This window comes from Arvicanthis niloticus, chromosome 7 (genome assembly GCF_011762505.2).
Source record: "Arvicanthis niloticus isolate mArvNil1 chromosome 7, mArvNil1.pat.X, whole genome shotgun sequence".
In the NCBI taxonomy this organism is placed as follows: domain Eukaryota; kingdom Metazoa; phylum Chordata; class Mammalia; order Rodentia; family Muridae; genus Arvicanthis; species Arvicanthis niloticus.
This window is the reverse complement of record NC_047664.1, coordinates 66351247-66372353: the sequence shown is the minus strand read 5'-3', so window position 1 is coordinate 66372353 and position 21107 is coordinate 66351247. Positions and strand designations below refer to the sequence as shown.

Here is a 21107-nt window from a genome sequence, read left to right as displayed (position 1 = left end):
AAATTGTTCATTTCCTTTTTCTTTTTCTTTTCAAGACAGGTTTTATTTGTTTTTCGAGACAGGGTTTATTTGTGTAGTCTTTCCTGTCCTGGAACTTGCTCCATAGAGTAGTGTCCTTAAACTCACAGAGATCCTCCTGTGTCTGCCTCCTGACTACTGGCATTTTATGTTATAGGTGTCTTGCCTGCGTGCATGTCTGTGCACTGTGTGCATGTCTGTGTTTCAGAGGCTAGCAGAGGGCATTAGAGTCATTGGAATTGCAGTCATGGGCAGCTGTTAGCTACCATGTGGGTGCAAAGAATTGAACCTGGGTCTCTGTAGGAGTAGCTATTGCTCTTAATTGCTAAGCCATCTCTCCAGCTCCCAAACCATTAATTTTAAACGCTTAAGGGATCCATTTGTTCCTTTTGCTACAATCACATTTATTAAATTTACCACGGAATCAGGAGAAGAAGCCCTTTCCTCTGCAGATATGTGTATTTCTGTGTGCCTGTCTGGTCAACAGTAGAAAACTCCAACTCCACTTTGGGTTGACTTCCTCATTCTTTCTGGGATCACCATGAATCCCTTCACTCTTAGTCCTGGATGTTACTTTTCCACATAAGTTGCCTGCATATAAAGCTCTCATCTTGGTTTCCACTTAATGGAAGGATTGAAGGGACTGCATATACAGTCAATTCATTGTTCCAAGAAAGCATCAGGGAATCAGTGAGGCCTGTGTGTCTCCAGATATAGAAAGAGTAATGAAATTAGAACGTACAATGAAGTCCAGTGGTTACTTACTCGGCCATTTTAGAAATAATAGGTAGTTAATCTCAGCACCTGGGTGACAGAGGTAGGTAGATCTCTATGAGTTCAAGTCCACACTGGTATACATAGTTGAGTTTCAGGATAGCCAGGGCTCTGTAGAGAGATCCTGCCTCAAAACAAACAAACACAAACAAAACAGAACAAAACCTCAGAAACAATAGGTTAGGTGTTTCATTGAAAGGTGTTGAAAGAAGCCTCCATATGTAATGGTGAAGAATGGAAAAGCCATTAGAATAAAGAGAGCAAAGCCTGGGATGCCCAGACTTATTCTGGGGCTAGTGCCCCAGCATGGTTGGATATGAGGATTATGACAAATGAGACTAGTATAGAGTTGTCAATAATTAAATAAAGCCATAGTGCAGTCAGGCGTGCTGGTACATACCTGCAACTCAGCAACTTCTAGGCTGAGGAAGGAGGTAACTGAAGTCCAGGTCAGCCTGGGCTATATAGTTAGATCCTATCTCAGGGAGGAAGAGGAGGAGGAAGAAAGGGGGAAGCATATTGTCAATAGTCTTAATGAGACTACTGAGACTATTGAACTGAGGATGAAAGAATAAATTGTAAAAATGAAATTTTAGGTCTCAAAATTAGGTTTCTTAGGTTCAGAGTTTCAATTTACATAGGTTTCTTAGGTTCAGAGTTTCAATTTACACTCAAGTGTTAGCTGCCCCTGGGGTGCATTCCAAGGGCTTAAATAAACATTTCAAAGGCACAAAAGACCCAAGATAGAGGCAATAAAATACCTGGGTAAACGGAAGTCACTTGAAAGGAATTCTCCCAGGAGCAAGATACAGATGTAAATTAGGGTAATTGGGATGGGGGCTAGATGGAAACCAGGCTTGGGAACGGATGTTTGAGATATCCAATCATATGTAACCGCGCCAAACTTTCCCGCTCTCCCCAACCCCTACCCATAAATATCCCAAGTTTCCGGGGCTAGAGGGTCGGAATCCCTATCTCCTGCGTGAGATATATTCCGGCCCGAGGGCCCTCGTCATTAAACCTCCTCTGCAATTGCATCAAGAAGGTTTCTCGTGTGTCCTTGGGTTCGTGCAGGTCCGGACTTGGGTGAGAGTCCCCTTTTGGGGTCTTACAAGGACTCATGAAACACAACTTAACGTCTACAGAACTCAATAAGAAGAGGCTATAGACCATGAGTCCTGTAAAGTGGTATTCTGAAAGGGAGTTGCAACAGTCTTAACTGGCTTCTTCCATTTCCTCCAGATCTGCTACACTTCCCAAATTACACTTCTAGATTTCACAATCCAGTTTCGACTCCTTGGGAAGCAATTTTATAGTAGCTTCGGGGATTTCTGTGCAGAGACCACTTTTGCACAGCCTGAACCATTGAAGTTTGTTGGCTTCCTGTTCTGGGCCCAAATGTTTACAGTCATGGTGGAAGCAGGCTTGGCTCCTTGTAATTGCAGAGAGGGAAGGCCCTGCTCCCTGCTTCCTCTTGATTCGAGTTTGGCTGTTTGCTCCCTGTGCTTGTCGCCTTGTCTGCATATCTGCAAGTCTGCATTTTACCCTGATGGTATGTCTGCTTCTACATGCTAATTTCCCATTTTCATGCAGAAACCCAAACTGTAGGAGACTAGGATATGGTTGTCAACAATGAAATAAAATCATATTGCAGTCATCTATGCTGGTGCATACCTGAAACTCCAGCAACTCCAGCAACGTGTCAACCATATGCTAGTCTCTTACAGACTTCTACGGTCTGGCCTCTGTCTAATACTATTGTTCCTATCTTAATTACACTTGCAATGCTCCCATTTTGGAGAAGGACCCCACTCTGAAATATCGAGGTTCAGGGGTACAACCTGTTGGTTGATGCAGTTGAGCCCCCGACACCTCTTAAGTCTAAAGGGTGGTTTCTGTAAGGGACACAGAGCTTCGTGGAGATTATGCAACAAAGTCAGGATTTTGAGACGTCAGATCAGCCCTGTATGCGTACAGCTAAACCCATGAACAGCTGCAGGAGGTGACAAAGAGGCTGCAACTGCATTTGTGGCATCTTCTGCTGAATTCCAGGCTGAAAGATGAAGAATTCAGGTCAACGAATGGATAAAGGTGAAGCAATAAAACCAGGTGGTGGAGGCACAAGTCTTCAATGTCAGCACTAGGAAGGCAGACAAAGGCAAATCTGTGAGTTCAACGCCATCCTCGTCTACAGGGTAAGTTCCAGGACAGCTAGAGCTACACAGAGAACCACTGTCTCAAAAAACAAAAACAAAAGAAGAAGCAGAGGCAACAGAAGAAGAAAGAGAAGAGGAGGACAATGAAGAAGAAGGAGGAGGAAGAGGAGGCGGAGAAGGAGGAGAAGGAGGAAGAGGGGAGAAGGAGGAGGAGGGGAGGAGGAGGAGCAGGAGGAGGAGGGTAGGAGGAGGAGCAGGAGGAGGAGGGGAGGAGAAGGAGGAGGAGGAGAAGGGAGAAGAAGAAGAAGAAGAAGGAAGAGGAGGAGGAGGAGGAGGAGAAATGAGTGCAGTTTGTTTGGGTTTCAGTTCTAGCTTCTACATTCACTTGTGATGATCTTAGAGAAGCTACTTAAACTTTCTAAGCTAATTTCATTATTTATATTATAGGTTTTTAAAAAATGTATTCTTAAGGTAGCTAACCAACACCTCTATATCTCCAGATATGAACTCAAACAATGCTCCCAGAGTGCAATGTTCATAGAGTAGACGCCCCAGTTCTAGTTCCTAGAACTGAGGTATGAGACGTATGTTCTTCCTCTTCGGGGGTAAACAGGACTCATAAAGGACAAAACCCCCTTCGCAGTGTTCTGCTGAAATAAATTGGGTGGTTAGTCTTCTCACGAGTGGATTTCACAGGTCAGCAATCCTGGTCTGGAGAAATGCTCAGAATGTAATAAAAAGTGAGAAACAAAACAGAACATATATAATTCAATCTGAATTTTGTTTTCAAACAGCCTAGTTTTAGGTCACTTTGACACCAGCTATAGTCATCTGAAAGGCGAGAACCTTGACTAGGAAACGCCTCTACAAGACTGGGCTATACATCGCAGGATTAATTGGCCTCCCGAAACATAAGCATTTTCTTAATTAGTGATTGATGGGGTGTGGGCATCCCAGTTGTGTGTGGGGCCATCCCTGGGCTGTGGTCCTGGGTTCTATAAGAAAGCAGGCCTAGGAAGCCATGGGGAGCGAGCCAGTAAGCAGCACCCCTTCATGGCCTCTGCATCAGCTCCTGCCTCCAGGTTCCCTGCCCTGCTTGAATTTCTGCCTTGGCTTCCCTCAACAGATTATTGATACAGAGTACATAAGCCACATACTTTCCTCCTCAATGACTTTTGGTTTTGGTGTTTAAATTTATACCCATACACATGAGAAATAATAAAACATTAGCAGTAGTTAGCAACTTCCACTGAGATACTCATCAACACATACAGTTTTTATTTTATTAAATTTTTTGTATGTTCTAAATGTCCTGTAATGAACTTATAGTATAAGGAGAACATTTTTGCTTAAAAATCATAGAAAAAATTATTTTAAAATACCTAACACTTTCAAAGAAAATTAGACCTGAATATGTGTGTTAATCTTCTCTTCACTGTCAAAAGAAAGGAAGCTGCCATTTTCCATCTGCTGCTGTGAGTTCTGAGTCCTGCTGGTTTCCCTTAACTTCATTTTATCTTCCTCTCTTCTGAGAAGAGAACTTTCTGTTAAATATAAATATATCCTGCATGAGACATGGCTTAACTGTTTCTCTAGACACTTTGCCAACTATTCTTTCTTCATTTTCAAAAGTTTAGGCTCAAGACCGTGTCTCATTCTGTTGCCCAGGCTAGTCTTAAACTCTGGACAATCCTCCTACCTCATCTTCCTAAGAACTGGGACTACCATCAGGAACAACCACACCAGCTCTTTCTTTAGGAACTCACCACCTAGGGCCCCTCATCTTTGTCTTGGTGCTCACCTATAAGAGGCTGGATGCTCCAGCCTTCAGGTGAAGGAGAAGCCAGGCTACCCTTGGTCTATGGAGTGGGTCCTCCCCTTCCCTGTAGCTGAGCTATTTCCTGAGGCAGAGCAGGACCAGGCACTAAAAGCACATGGGTCCACTTGCTTGTGGGACCTTCAACAACAGAGTCTGACATAATTCCATTTTATCAGATTGTCACACTAGGGAGGGGCAGTAAAATGGCTGCTTTTGCACAGTGACAATGAGAGGGAACCGCGACTTGGTGATATGTTGAGACCTGTGAAATACCCATGTTCCTTATCTATTTATTGCACTTCTGAGAATCTATCCCTTAGAAGTAAATTGAGACATAAACAAATATCTCTTCACAAGTTTGTTAAACTTAAACACTCCAGCTTTCCAGTGAGGGACAAATATGCTGTGTTCACTTAAGGACACGCTGTGTAGCCATTTAAAGTCTTAGAGTTAACAGGCTGGTAGGAAGGCACCGTGGGTTAAAGTGCTGGCTGCCAAACCTGAAGACTTCAGTTCAGTCCCTGGGAGTCACATATTATAAAGTAACAAGTGACACCCACAAGTTGCCCCTTGACCTCCAAATGCACGCCATGGCACACATGTGTGTATGTACAAAATTGTGTATGCACAAAATACATAAACATAATAAGGTGTTAGGAGTTGAGATGGAGAGTTTTGCCTTATGTATTTTTACCATAATTTTTTAAGCATAGAGGAGGCATTTTATTAGCCGATAAGAATGCTTGTACAGCCGTGACATCAAGTTCAACAACATACAGAACTGCAAATGCAACTTGGTTTCAATTTTAAGATATGCACAGAGAAAGGACTGGCTGAAATATGCAAAAGCGTTATCGCTGCTTGCCTTGCCTGCAGTTCAGTGTCGGGTTTATTTCTACACTCTTTCTGTACATGGAAAGTTTCCAATCAGCAAAGGAATAAAATGGGGTGGAGAAGGAAATTATAAATCTGGGCTCTCAAAAAAAAAAAAAACGCATTCTCGGATTTTCTTTTTTCTTGTCTATAAAGTCGACACGCTAATGTTTCCTTGTTAAGATGGACTCCAGGAAAAAAAAAAAGAAAAGGAAAGGTTTTAACTGAAGTTTTGCCCAAGTGTCCCCCGAAGTGTCCCCAAGGTTAATTCTTTGAGATTACCACTCTTTTTTCTTCTCCCTGAGACAAGAAGACCTTGTGTAGCCCAGGTTGGCTTCAAAGTTACTCTGTAGCAGAGGATACCCTTCTCATTTCCCTGCTTCTCCACCTCCCAAGAGTGTAGGTTACAAGTGTGAATTGCTTCAGGTCAGGCTGAGGACGGAAGCCAGAGCTTGGTCCACACTAGGCAAGCGCTCTCCCAACTGAGCTAAGACCCCAGCCCTTTGTTTTTCTTTTATAAATAAGTAAAATTTCCCAGTTCCTGGCTTGTGCGGTGACAGGAAACCAGCATCTGTGAGAATTCAGAAACGAGCTAGGTTCTCTGGCTCACTCGCACTCTCCCTGGCAGCCATCCCTTTCGATGCCTCCAGTTACCCCCACCTACCTTCCATCCTAGATCCACTCCTCCTCTGTTTTCCTTCAGAAAAGAGCAGGACTCCCAGGGACAGCATCAGAACTACAGCATAATAAGTTAGAATAATACTAGGCAACAAATCTTCATATCAAGGCTGGACAAGGCAATCCAGTAGGAGGAAAAGGGTTCCCAAGTCATGGTGATTCTCTCTCTTCCTTCTCCTAGTTCCTAGACAGCACAAATCTAAAAGTCCTGCCTCAGTCTACCTGCCCAGCCATTGGCTATTGACTCTTTATTGATTGAACAAAAAACAACTGGGGACAAGGACCTTCAGTGTTTGGACATACAGATTCCAGATTTTGGGGTCCGGGTTAATTCAAAGCGTTGGCGCCAATCTCCAGTAGCCATGGTCATGGTGTCTTTTCACAGCAATAGAAATTTGACTAAGACAGAAGTTGGTACCAGGGACTTGGGTTTTGCTGTGTCAGGCTTGACCATGTTTCTTGGTAGAATGTGGACTTTGGGACTGTGGATTAGAAAAGCAGTTGAATTCTGGAATGATGGGCCAGTCCAGTAGGAGCATGGGAGATGGTGGTGCTGAAAGAAATGGGAGATTATGACAGCCTGGCTCAAGAGGTTTCAGAGGAGAGTAACATGTATTTTGGTGAAGAATGTGACTGATGTTTGCCTTTGTCTGTCTTTGTTTAGCTCAGGCTAAACTGAAGAGTTTTGGATTAACGGCATTGACAGAGATTTCAAAACAGCCTGGTATTGACTGTATTATGTGGTTATTGTGGGCAGATCTAGATGAAAAAGAGCAAGGTGAGCAAGGAAAAATGCAAAATGTACAGTTAAAGAAACATTTAAGCAGTGAAGGAAACCATCAAAACCAGGAAGCTGATAAAGATTTAACTGAACAACGGGTCATGTCCCAGCGCCATCAAGCAGTAGAACTTGGCAGCTTCAGCCACGTGGTTCTGGCTTTAGAATCAAATATACAAGAAAGGAGTTATGAAATCCCCCTCAGTGACTAAAGAAAGACACTGAGGCCAGGCCTGTGTCAGTGAGCTCAATTCTGTGTCACAGAGGCTTCTGCATGGAGCTATGAAGGTGAAGTCTGGATTTTGTTGGAGACACCAAGATGTCGGAGATGCCAGAGACATGGGATATCTGCCGAGGAAAGCAGAAAATAGTGTGGAAATAGCCCCAAAAGAAAAAAGTGTATTACAGTCAACAAAGCTGAAAGGAGTTGGGGATCTGAAGAGCCCTTTGACATCAGACATGGAGATGCAGAGTTTGGAGACTTTGCCTTGCTGGGTTTGGTCTTGCTTTCGTCGAGTATTTCCTTACTATGCTCCCCTCCCTCCCTTCTGGAATGGTAATGCATATCCTGTGATATTGTATGTTAGAAGTATGTGATCTGCCTTTTCATCTTGATTTTACAAGGTTATACAGTTAAGAGATTGCCATGAGTCTCAGAAGAGACTTTGGACTTTTAAACAGTGTTGAGACTGTTATAAACTATAATGACTTTTGAAGTTGGATTGAATACATTTTTGCGTTGTGATATGGCAATGAGCCATAGGGGGCCAGGGACTAGATGTGGTGGTTTGAATAAGAACAGCCCCCATAGGCTCATGTATTTGAATGCTTGGTCAACAGGGAGTGGTGCTAATTTAGAGAGATTAGGAGGTGGAGCCTTGGAGTAAGTGTGGCGTTGATGGAGAAAGTGTATTATAGGGATGGGCTTCAGGGTTTCCAAAGCTCAGGCCAGACCCAGTGGCTCTCTCTTCCTGCTGTCTATGGATACGAATATAGAATTCTCAGCTACCATGTCTGCCTGTGTGCTGTCATGCCCCCCACCATGATGACAATGGACTAAACCTCTGAAACTGTAAGCCAGTCCCAATAAAATACTTCCCTTTAATAGAGTTGCCGTGGTCATGGTATCTCTTCACAGCAATAGAACAGTGATTAAGACGTTAGTCTAAGATGGCAGAAGGTCATTTGAGGGTGATGACAATTTATTTGATAGCGTTAAGTATATTAAAATTTTTGGTAAACGGCTATTTGAGAGTGTGATGAGTGTTATCCCACATACAACATCTACATAAAAAAATGACCCAAATGGAGTGAAAAGCTAAGAAGTGTGACTATAGATTGCTAGAGTGTGTGATGGTGCAGTTGTCTAGGTGTCGGCACTTATATAGAACATAATGTAAACCCTGAACAATGTAACCAAAAATCAATAGGTCCCATAGGACCCCTGACAGTGTTACTGTACAAAAAGTGAAACACTGAGTTCTAGAAATTCTATCTTTTTGTTAATATTTATCTATTTATTTGTGTATAAGTGGGGGTGGTGTGTGACACATGGCATGGTGTGTGTGTGTGTGTTTGTGTGTGTGTGTGTGTGTGTGAGAGAGAGAGAGAGAGAGAGAGAGAGAGAGAGAGAGAGAGAGAGAGAGAGGGCAACTTTGTGGGTTGGCTTTCCCTTTCACTTTTACATGCACTCTGGAGACTGAACTTGGATCTTCAGGCTTGTATAGCAAGTGCCTTTATCACCTGAGCTATTTACCAGGCTTTGTTTTGAATTTGAGACATAGTCTTATGGATTCTAGTCTGCCCTTGAACTCATTACGTAACTGAGGATGGCCCTCTTGCCTCAACCTCACCTCTACCAGGATTATAGACTGTGCTGCTGCCTGGGTGTCTTCCCTTTTCCTTGACAGACATAAATAACAGATGCAGCAGTGTCCTGATAAATGCCTCACAATAGATTCCAAAGAGGGAAAAGCTTTGAAAAGTCAATGTTCTCTTCAGTGTGTATGTGGGAATGTAGAAATTTCTTGTAAAAATTTAATACAACAATAAATAAAATTCTGATTATCTGATTGGTGTTTGTGAATTTTGTGATACAGACAGACACAGACACACACACACACACACACACACACCCCTTTCATGGTCAATTTCGAGGTGTTACTGTAACAATGCGACATCATTGTGACAATGTGACAGCATTGTGACATCATTGAAGGTGGAGTTGGACAGAGATGGGCATAAGTGTCCCAGCACAGTGTTTTTACCGTGCAGTAGACAGAAAGGCTGTCTAGGGCACAGCCATGATGAGTACACAGCACAATGATCAGGAAGTCAAAGTTTGAATACTTACTATTTTTGGTTTTAAGGCCGTTTATTCGGATACCAAGTATCTGAACTCAATTTTTAGTGTTGGTTGCTTTTCACTGTCTCACAAAATCCTTAAGAGTTGAAAACTGGCTCTCATAAGTGACTATGAGCTGGAAGTGTTAGAAAAACTCTCAGCATGGTTCAGTGTGTACTGGGTTTTTTTTTTTTTTTTTCCCCCACCTGCAGTGAAGACAATGTCCTGTGGCTTCCATGCAAACTAGGGAATCTCAGGGAAAATCTTTGAGCTAATGTGTCTGACAAGATGTTTATCATATGCCTGACATCTGTAATTCAGCTGCAGATCCACAGTAACTCCCAACCATAGTCACAAAGATAGCTATGGTAGGTGTTGGGCATACCTGAGCGATATGGACATGCGTATGATCTTGGGCGTAACCAAAGGCTACAGACTGTCATGCCCACCTTGCACATGACCTTGGCCTAGCATCACAAACAGGAATGGACTACTGGAGCTGGGCAGCCAGACATGGATCATACCCCTGAAATTCTAGAGCTCAGGAAACTGAAGTAGAGTGTTATAAGTCTGAGAAAACCCCAGGCTACAGGCAAGATCCCATGCCAAAAAAAGGAATAAAAAAAAAATGACTCCCTGGGCAAAGCACTGGCTGCACAGGCGTGAAGACCTGAGTTTGGGTCCTCAGCACCCATGTAAAGCTGGGTGCATCGCAGCCCAGTGCTGGGTGTCAGGAGACAGACAGATCACCAGAGCTCACTGACCAGCCAATTGGTCAGCAACAAGTTTAGTGAGAGACTGGGTCCTACAAAATAAGGTGGAGAGTGATTTAGGAAGACTCCTGGTATGCACCTCTGGCCTTCTTGCTGATTCACACAGGTGTGCACGCCCACACCCACACCAAACCTACACAAACTCTACAAAACCAAAACAAAATGGCAAAGTACACATTTAGTGAGAAATACTTCCAGACTTTCTCTTTCTTCTTTCTCCCCTTTGTCAATCCCTTACTCACTGAGTGTATATAAAAATTTATTTTATTTTATATTTATGAGTGTTTGCCTGCCCTTGAGAGATGTATTTGTCTCTAGCCCCTTCCTCTGGTACTTTTCTTCTATTCCTTCCCCTCCCTTTCTCTCCCCTCTTTTCCTGCCCCCTGCTTCACAAGTACCACCAGGTGAATAACTGCCACATAATTTGTTCCATGTCATAACGTTCTGCTTCAGCAAAAGCCCTAGGTGATAGGGTGACGTGACCATGTATGGACACCTCTATAAAACAAGAATGAAGTTCTTCTACTGTAAGTTGATTTCCCTCAGTGAGCTCGTCATCATGACTGGATGCTCACTAACATTTGTTTGAAGGACTCACTTTAAGAGACAGTCACTTCTCCTGTTCTTGTAAGTCAACGTGAAGGAACATATGCATTTGGACTCCATTTTCATAGCATCCGTTTTCACAAGAGTCCTAAAGCAACACAGATGTCTGATGATAAGATGTGGCCGGTGCATTTAGTGAATAATATTCAGCCTTAAAAAAAGAAGGCTATTCTGAGGCATGCTGGAACATAGGGAAAACAAAACAAAACAAAAACAAGAAAGATACTAAGTAAAATAAGCCTATAAGAAAAAAAAATAAGAGAACAAATATTGTTTGGCTTCACTTACAAATGGTACCTAAAGCCATCATACTCTGAGACAGAAAATAGAATAGAGATACCAGGGGTTGGGAAGGGTGAAGTGGAGAGATAGTGCTGGTGGGCACCGAGTTTCAGATTGTGACAATGGGTGAGGGAAAGGTTCTGGAAATAACAGTGGAGAGAACTGAACAACCATGGGGATGTCCTTAACACCACAGAAACAGTGACAACGGCAAGTTTAATATGTATTTAAAAAAAAAAGTGCTCTCAGCCATCTTGGAGCCTGTGGAGGCCTGCTGCAAACAGGACTTCTAAAAAATAATAAAAAAAAAAAAAGCAAGTATGTCTGTATGTTTGGCAGGCTGTGGTGCAAGGCCAGTTTTGCTGGCTACAAGCAAGGTCTTGGGAGCCAAAGTGAACACTCGGCTCTTCTTAAAATTGAAGGCATTTATGCCTGAGATGAAACTGAGTTCTACTTAGGTGAGAGATGTGCTTATGTGTACAAAGCAAAAAAAAATAATACAGTGACTCCTGGAGGCAAACCAAACCAGAGTGACCTGGGGAAAAGTAACTCGGGCCCACAGAAATAGCAGTATGGTTCCTGCCAAATTCTGAAGCAACCTTCCTGCAAAGGCCATTGGACACAGAATCCATGTGATGCTGTACCCATCCCGGATTTAAACCAATGGAGAGTAAATAAATAAAAGTGGATTTGTGCCCCCTCCCCCCAAAATGCTCTTCCATGTTAACTGATGGAATGCCACCAGCACGCAGCAGAGGGGGAAAGGTCTAAACCTTAAGGAAATGCTGAGTCAAACTGTTCCCGCAGCCTCAAGAGATCATCCAGGTACCTGCATCTCCACAGAGATTCCAGAGACGTCAAGCTGGGTTAAGAACCGCTGAGACACTCATTAAAAAGAAATAGGGGTTGTGTGAATCTTTGCAGAAGAGCCAGCACGGAGGGGAGGAGAGCACGCAGACCTAGGGCTCTCGAAGAGGAGCGCTTAGTGGGCGTAGGACTATTGGTCTGAGCAGTTATCTTTCAGGAGCTTCAGGGTTTGGAGGGATTTTTGTTTTGTTTTGTTTTGATTTTCTTTGTTCATTTATTTATTTCACTGCAGACTGCACCTGGTCAGCACTTCTATCTACTGTGGGAGATCCTAGGAACCATGGTGAGTTTTTCTGGTTTTTATTTCTCAGTGGTACATGTTAACAACCTAAGCTCCATTACCGTTCTGCATCTCGTTTTATGTCTAAAGAGTGGGACAGACCAGATGGGTCTTCAGTACTATAGTTCTTGTTCCAAGGGACACTCCAGGAGTCCAAAGTGGCCCAAGATGCCTCGGGCGTTGCCGTAGTATTTGAGTTACATCAAGAGATTTAGAGCTACAAGAGCATTCTCTTGGAGTAGTACCTAGGCTGGGCTTGTAAACTAATAACGATGTATTTATGTGCGGGCAGAGTCTCTCTGACGTGTGACACCTAGCAGAGAGTCCCATGCTGACAGCATACTGCAACTGAGAAAGACACTGAGCTGAGAGGAAGGAGCTTGGCCATGTGAGCGGGGCTCACCTTGGGTCAGCTCTACCTAAGCTGATGCATTAGAGTTTGAGAGTGCTTCCGGTTGGGATTTGACTGCCACCCAGAAGGGACCAGACAGGTATGGATTCAAACCCCTACTCCACGACTTTCTAGGCTGCCCTGGGCAAGTTACTTAAACTCTGAGTTTTAGCTCCTAGATCTGAAAAATCGGAGTGATAAAGGGCACCATTTTGTTGGGGTTGTTGAAAGATTGAATAAGATGTAGTATGAAAAACATAGGGCACCGTGTCAGACACATAGAAACACTAGAAAATGGTCTTCCTTATTCTTATATTGCAAGGTCATTCAATCTTTGGTGAGCTTTGAAGCCTTTCTCTGCTTACTGGAATTATTAAAGGAAAATGACTCAGGGTAAGGTCTCTCTGGCAAACTATCAACTGCTGCTTGTGAGTTGTCTTTGGGTTTAGACTTTTACCTCATAAGCTGTCAATGGGGAACTTTCTCTGCTTTTCAACTGCTTTCAACATAGTATCAATAGTATCAGCGCAGTGATAATGTATTACTGAATCTATCTTTCATGAAGCCTTATGTTGAGCTGAGTGTCAGAGTTCAGTGGTCCAGTGTGTGCTTGGCATGCCTGTGGTCCTGATTTAATCCTCCATACGACAGCGGCAATAATATGATGTTTATACCTTACTCTTAAAATGTTTTAATGGGATGCCACAGGGCACACAAATTGCCTGAGAGCATGAACTTAAAAGAAGTTCACTGGGAGTCGCTTCCTCTCTCACTATAGCTCATCAGATTGTGGTACTGAGCAGGAGGAACCATCTTTCGAGATGGAAACTCTGACATCCTAGCCCAAATAAAGTAGCAAGATGGGAGTTGCTGTGGTTTCTCTAAGGGCCATAGCTCTCAGATCTAGAAACTTAAAGTAAGTAAAAAGTTCTGGGAGAGGAAAGCACTGACATGGTCTCTTTAAACCTAGTGATCTTGCCAAACCAAACTGAGCCTGAGGGCTTTGAGGAAACCAGAGTACTAACTCTGTCTTTGTGAGAAGTTTTGATACTTATTTAATGTAGGTTTCACATTCATTTCGATTTAAACATTATTCATCTTGATGCCTGAGTTATTTCTCAAACCCTTAAAAGTGGTACAGCGTGTGCTCCAGCCCACTCTTGTCTATGACAAGCTATAAGAGAACAAAACTTCAGAAGAGATACCGAATGCATGGGAATTATTGTTCAGATAATAGTGGCATGATCAATCTTCTTTTTAAATTTTTTTTATTTTCCACTTATTTATTATGTGTTTGGTGTCATAGTACATACGTGGAGGTGAAAGTAGAGTCTCTGGGATTCGAACTCAGATCTTCAGGCTAGGCTGTACATGGTTTTACTTGATAAACCATCTTGCTAGCCTGAAAGCTCTTCTAATACTTAACATGTAATCTTAAGGAAATGAAAAGAAGGTGAAACTGCATAGTTCCACACTAGATATCATAGGCACAACCATTTGAGCAATAATTACTCCTTTACACAAGTTAAGAACTAGCATTCTGGGAATATTTTGAAGTAGTTGCAGAAAACTTACACTTACATATATAATGGTCTGAAAGTCTGTCAGGAACTAAGTTGACTTTTAAAGATAATTAAAGTATTAAAGATATTAAAGTACATAATAACATACCATAATACTTAACTGTATATAGTACTCTGAGGGCATCTTAGATCATTGGCAGTCATGTGTTTAAGAAATGGAGACTTCACTAAAAATTAAATTTCCCTCCAAGATATTTGAGAAGTCTTACTAGTAACAAAAGCTTATAGAATATAAGAATTATATCATCAATATGGGTAACTAATTTTTTTGTACATGAATTAGCCAACTAAAAGACCTTTACTTCACAGCTGTATAGAAAGTCCACGACTTCCTGACTTCCGTCCTTCAGATTCCCTCCCTCCTCTTGTCTCTCTTGTTCTCCCCTCCTTTGTGTGAAGCAGAAGGAGCCCTCAGGAGGAGCTCAGTCAGCCAGCCCATCATCATCTTGTCTTCTTATGACACAACTGTAAGGAGAAACTGCTCATTGTATGGGGTGTCTCCTCAGCCTGTGATGAGTTACCACAACAAGGACTAAAACAACAGAGAGCTCTTATATTTAAACTACTCTGGAAGGGTGCCATATACATATTTATTAGAATTTCTTCACTGCAGGGAGGGTGGGGAAAGAAACTTGAGAAGAAAAGGAGAAATCTGTAGGCATGGGGTCACATTTAAAGTGCCTTGTATTCCTATTGCTGCCTGTTTTATTTCCCCACCATATCTACTCAAATTTGTCATAGACACACCGATACCTTCATGGTAATAACCCTTCTCATGACTCCATATCAGCGCCCAATGTATCCACACATTACTGTGTTTGCTGCATCGCTCCTTCCCTGGGATGGATGCTTAGTGTCTGTGGCAAGGCTGGGCCACATCAGCAATACATGTCCACGCTAGACTTCACTTACTTTCTTCACCCTTACCCAGGACTTCCTCAGCTCTCTGCTGCACAGGAACTCTATCCACAAGAAGGCTGGATAGTCACCCTGTGATAGCAATTCAATAGTACTATCAATATTTTTAAAGATTTATTTGCTTTATGTGTATGTGAATGTAGCTGAGTACATGCACTATGCGTGTGCAGGTGCCCTCGGAGGTCAGATGAGGGCATTAGATCCCCTGGAGCTAGTGTGACAGGCAGTTGTGAGTCACCCAGACACTGTGAATCAAACCTGTGTCCTCTGCAAGGGCAACTAGCATTCTTGACCACTGAGCCATCTCTTCAAGCTTCTTAAAAGCCTCAGGCTATCAAATGGGACTGAGGAAAAGGTGTGGATTCTGGCCTGACAAGGCAGTTCCTAAACTGAGCAGAGAAAAGCACCCCCCCTCCGCCCCTCACCCCCCACCCCGTGCTTTCTGTGCAGATCTGACTCCACTTTGGTGTCAGGGGTGTGGCACGTGCATTAACTGGCTCCGAGATCTATCAGCCAAGGTCCTGAGATGAAGTCAAAGATTCAGTATGGCTATCAATGACTGCAGCAGACTGCTGGGATCAAGAAAAAAAAAAATCAAAGTCTTCCGGTATTTAAAATGATGAAAGCCTATCCTTCTGCGCTGCCTTCTAGGGGTTTAAGCTGACACTCTTCTTTCACATGAGGAAAGCAAAGGTAGACTCCTTAGAAATAAAATGAAATTCAGCAGCAGCATCTACACACTTTGTAACATCATTATGTCAACAGAAGCCTGGGCTCCAAGGCCGGCAGGTGAAAGGCAACTGATCTCCAACTGTTCCAACATGGCTTTAAGGATGGCTCCCCCAGATGTGACCCCAGCCACAACCATGCTGGATCGATCCTATAACCCCCTCCATCAATTCCAGAGCTCAGATTTCCACTCTTTCTCCAAACTGTGTGTCCTGATCCTGTGCCACAGCAGGATCCAACAGCTGGACACCGAGGTCCTCAACCTTAACAAGGACTTAAGCTACCTAGACTTGTCTTACAACAGACTAAAGTCCATCATTTGGTCTTCCTTGGTAGATCTCAGACATTTAGATCTGTCTTTTAACGACTTTGATACTCTGCCTGCCTGTGAGGAGATTGGCAACATGCCACATCTGGAAACCTTAGGTTTGAGCGGGGTGAACATACAAAGATCAGATCTCCAGAAAATTTCTCATTTGCATCTCAGCACTGTCTTGTTAGGGCTGAGTACTCTGTCCCACTATGAAGAAGGCAGCCTGCCCATCCTAAACTCGACAGCACTTCACACCATTTTACCAATGAACACAAATTCCTGGATGCTTCTGTGTGATGGAATGAAGACTTCGAAGATAGTAGAAATGTCAAATATAGATGGTAAGAGTCAGTTTATAAGTTACGAGGCTTCGCGGACACTTTCTGTGGAGAACACCAAGGCGTCCACTCTGATTCTCCATAAAGTTGACTTGCTCTGGGATGACCTTCTCCACATTGTCCAGTTTGTGTGGTGGACATCAGTGGAATATTTCCAAATTCAGGACCTGACTTTTGGAGGGATGGTTCATCAGGACCACGGTTCATTTGACTACTCAAATAATGCAATGGAAGCTATAATCTTGGAGAACACACATTTCAGAGTCTTTTTTTATTCCCCAGGATAGAATCTACTTGTTTTTCACCCAAATGGACATAGAAAACCTGACGATATCGTATGCACAAATGCCACATCTGCTCTTCCCCAGTCACCCCCAAAGTTTCCAACATTTAAATTTTGCCAATAACATCTTAACAGACGACCTGTTTAAAAACCCTATCCATCTGCCTTATTTGAAAACTCTGATTCTGAGGAGCAACAAACTGGAGACCCTTTCTCTGGTGAGTCTCTTTGCCAACCACACGTCCTTGCTTCACTTGGATCTGAGCCAGAACCTATTGCAACATGAAAATGGGGAGGGCTGCGTGTGGCCAGACACCTTGATCCTTTTGAACTTGTCATCCAATAAATTTGATGGCTGTTTTCAGATGTTTGCCTAAAAGTATCCAAACACTTGATCTGAACAGTAACAGAATTTGAGCAGTCCCTAAAGTCTTTTACGAGAGCTAAGTATTGCTTTTACTTTTCTGACTGACTTCCCTGGGTGCGATCACTTCACACAGCTCTCTATTCTGAACATTGAAATGAATTTAATTCTCAGCCCATCTCTGAATTTTTTTCCAGAGCTGTCAGGAGGTAAAGACTCTGAATGCAGGAAGAAATCTATTCGGGTGTACCTGTGACTTACGAGGTGTCATTTGGCTTGAAAAACATTCTGAGAGCCTGTTGGCTGGATGGCCAGACTCATACACCTGCAATACCCTTTGAGTCTAAAGGGGACTCCATTAAAAGATGTTTATCTTCCTGAATTAGCTTGCGACACAACTTTGCTGATTGTCACCACTGTGCTGGTTGTGCTGTTTCTGGGTTTGGTTGTAGCATTCTGCATGCTTTACTTTGACATATGCTGGTATCTCAGGATGCTGGGCCAGTGCGTATGGACACAGCACAGGGTTAGGAGGACAATTCGAGAAGAGTGTAGGAGAAGTATACAGTTCCATGCCTTTATCTCCTATGCTGCACAAGACTCAGTCTGGTTGAAGAACAAACTGATTCTCAATTTAGAAACAGAAGACGGCTCTATCTTGCTTTGTCTTCCCGAGAGAAACTTTGGCCCTGACAGGAGCATTGATGAAAATATTATAAGCTGCACTGAGAAGAGCTATAAGTCCATCCTCGTGTTGTCTCCCAACTTTGTCCAGAATGGGTGGTACCATTATGAACTCTACCTCGTCCATCAGGATCTCTTCCATGACGGTTATGATGATGTCATTCCCATCTTACTAGAACCCATTCCGTCCTACTGTATTCCTACCAGGTTTCCTAAGCTGAAAGCTCTTTTGGAAAAGAAAGTGTATTTAGAGTGGCCCAAGGACAGGCGCAAATGTGGGCTTTTTTGGGCAAACCTTCGAGCTGCTATTAAAGTTAATTTATCAGACACAAGGGGAAGGTGTGAGCTACAGACATTCATAAAGCCCAGTGAGGAATTCCAGGGTTCTACCATCTCTCTGGTAAGGACAAACAGCTTCTAAAATCTGCCATGCCCAGTGAAATTGGGGCCTACACTCACTGTCGGAAGAAAAATGGATATAACCTTTAAGATGGTGATTTTGTTATATCTATTAAAATAAAAATGGTTAATTCCTTGAAAGATTTCTTAGACCATGTCTTTAGAAACAAGTTTGTAAAGGTTTTTGTAAATAGGCTCCCAGTCTTGTTCATAATCATGAATTTAAGCACATTCTAAATATCCACAGAACAAGAATTAATGCAATACTTTCCAACATATGTATGTAACAGAATGATGCATAGCCATTAAAAAGAATGATGTGGAGACACATATTAGTATGTTAGTTTATACATCAAAATTAAAGATTACATCAGCATACTGTATAGAAATTGTGGTTGGGGTCTGTTTGATCGCAAGAACATGTGTTTTGTACATTGTGTATTTTTATAATGTTTGAAATGCTGAGAATGGATCTGTATGTTTTTTCTTGAATAAACAATAATAACACACACATACCAAAAAGAAAATAAACCAAACAGAAGACAATTTCCAAAGCTCGTGGACTTATTTTCCTGCTCATTTTGCTTGGTCCTTCCTCTCTATAATTTCTGAAAATTATGTTTAAAGAAACTACTGTCATGGTGTGTGTGTGTGTGTGTGTGTGTGTGAGAGAGAGAGAGAGAGAGAGAGAGAGAGAGAGAGAGAGAGAGAGAGAGAGACGCACTCACCTGGTGCTTGTGAAGATCTGGGTCTGGTTCTCCAGCACTGCCACAAACTAGCAAACAAATAAACAAAAACCATCATGTTGATTTCTCCGTTAGAAAACTTCGTTTAGCTTAGTCACATGATAACGAGGATGAGTCAGTTAAAGACGAGACCCCCATCTCTTCTTATTTACATATGTCTTGTCATAAGCCCCATCCATTACCGGTGTTTCCCCAGAACATCCTTTGAGGTCCTGACCTTACATTTGACATCCTGCCTGGTCCTCCGAGACCCAGCACAGATGTCAACTCTTCCTTGAAAGGTCTCATCCCTCCCTCTAAGCATGATGCCCCCTCATGTATTAATCACTTTGCACATATTTCTGTCACCGGACTGCATACACCCATTACAGAAGTTTCCCCGCCTCACTACACCATGAGCTCCCGAAGGGTGGGAGTCTACTTTCTAGCAACAGTTTGCACTGTTCTGGGGTCAGGAGAGCTACTCATGGATCGCTTGTGGGTTGGGCTGATGGCTGAGTGGGACTTGGCTGGCTTCAAGGTAGGAGTTATAATTTGAAGACAGATTTGGGGAAGCGAGGGAAGAAGATGAATAGATTAAATTCTGATGAGAAGATAGAGAATCTGGAATTGGGGAAATCTTGAAGGTAGCAGCCTTCCTGCAGACCTCGGAGGAAGGACAATGAGACTGTCATGTAGTTTGGTCTCTGGTATGACCTTGCTAGTTCTCCTTTCTTGTTTCAGCTGGTTTTTTGTTTGTTTGTTTGTTTGTTTTTAACATTTTATTGATGGTGGGTTTCATATCATGCAACCCAGCCCCGCACATCTCCCCACCCCCTCATATCTGTACTTTGTCATTGCAACCTTTGCCCATCCCCCCCAAAACCCATACAAACAACAACAAAACCAAAACAAAGCATAGAAAGCATCTCATCGTGAAAGCTGCAGTGTGTCACATCGTGTCCCACAGTAGATTCCTCCGGCCACACATCTTCATTAGCAAATGTTCGTTGTAATGAGTCATTGGTCTAGTTCCAGATCAATATTGGATCTTCATCGGGACTCCTCCCAGTTATCCTGTTATGGAGATCCTGCAGCTTTGGGTCAGCAGGACTGGCCCTTTCAGGCATCCCAACCATTTGCAGATGATATACATTTTGGAGTGGGCCAATTCAGAACCCTGAATCTGAGTCTAGATGGTAGCTGAGCTGGTTGGCATATGGAATCTCCCTTATTCACACCGCCAGGGAGAGTTCTCTAGCTCTGATCCAGCTAGGATACCCAGTGCTGCCTCAGCAGGGCCAGCTCACCTGCTCTTATGCCCTTGGGGCTGGCTCACCTGCACCCAAACCTCCAGAGCCAGCTCCACTGTGCTGCCCAGGCCAGGTGACCTGCAGTATTGCAGCCAGCGAGGAGATAAGGCTAGGCTGCAGGGCTATCTCTCATCCTGAAACTCAGGCATGACTCACCCACACCCTCACCCCCCCCTCAACCAGGGCAAAGTACAGGGCCTCCAGCTGGGGGGTGGCAGGGCCAGCTCAACTGCTCTCATGACCCCAGGGTCAGTTCTCCAGACTGCTTCAATTGGTTCAGCCATTTTTTTTTAAATCCCACCCTATGGTTTTAAAATAGCCAATGGAATTACATTAAGGTGTATGGAACACAAGAAAGCAAAGCTCGAACAAAAGACTATGTCCTTGGGGCTTGGTTCCTCTGAACAGAAGTTCAGCCAAGTCTAATCTAGCGCGATTAAAAGCTGTTTGCCTTGGGAAGTGGGGGATTGGTGGTTGGAGAGATGGCTCAGTGGTTAAGAGCAGTGGTTGCTCTTTCAGAGGCCCTGAGTTCAGTTCTTATTACTCACATGGTTGCCCACAACCATCTGCAATGAATCCAACATCCTCTTTGGGTCCACAGACATTGTGTGTGTGTGTGTGTGTGTGTGTGTGTGTGTGTGAGAGAGAGAGACAGAGAGAGAGAGAGACAGAGAGAGAGACAGAGACAGAGAGACAGAGAGACAGAGAGACAGAGAGAGACAGAGACAGAGACAGACAGAGAGACAGAGACAGACAGAGAGACAGAGACAGAGACAGAGACAGAGACAGAGACAGAGAACACTGTTCTCCTAAAGAAGC

The 21107-nt window shown here is 43.2% G+C and overlaps 1 protein-coding gene and 1 pseudogene across 1 annotated transcript; both read left to right on the top strand.

Annotated features, from left to right (window-relative positions):
- The first annotated feature begins 11429 nt into the window (after nt 1-11429).
- LOC117713143 (large ribosomal subunit protein eL33 pseudogene) lies at nt 11430-11760 on the top strand (annotated as a pseudogene).
- Nucleotides 11761-15622: 3862 nt separating this feature from the next.
- Tlr10 (toll like receptor 10) lies at nt 15623-18779 on the top strand. The gene is given in 6 exon segments (XM_034508209.2): nt 15623-16786; nt 16788-17155; nt 17157-17230; nt 17233-17354; nt 17356-17494; nt 17497-18779. Coding segments are annotated over 6 exon segments (2412 nt in total). The 5' UTR covers nt 15623-15853; the 3' UTR covers nt 18273-18779.
- Nucleotides 18780-21107: the final 2328 nt, after the last annotated feature.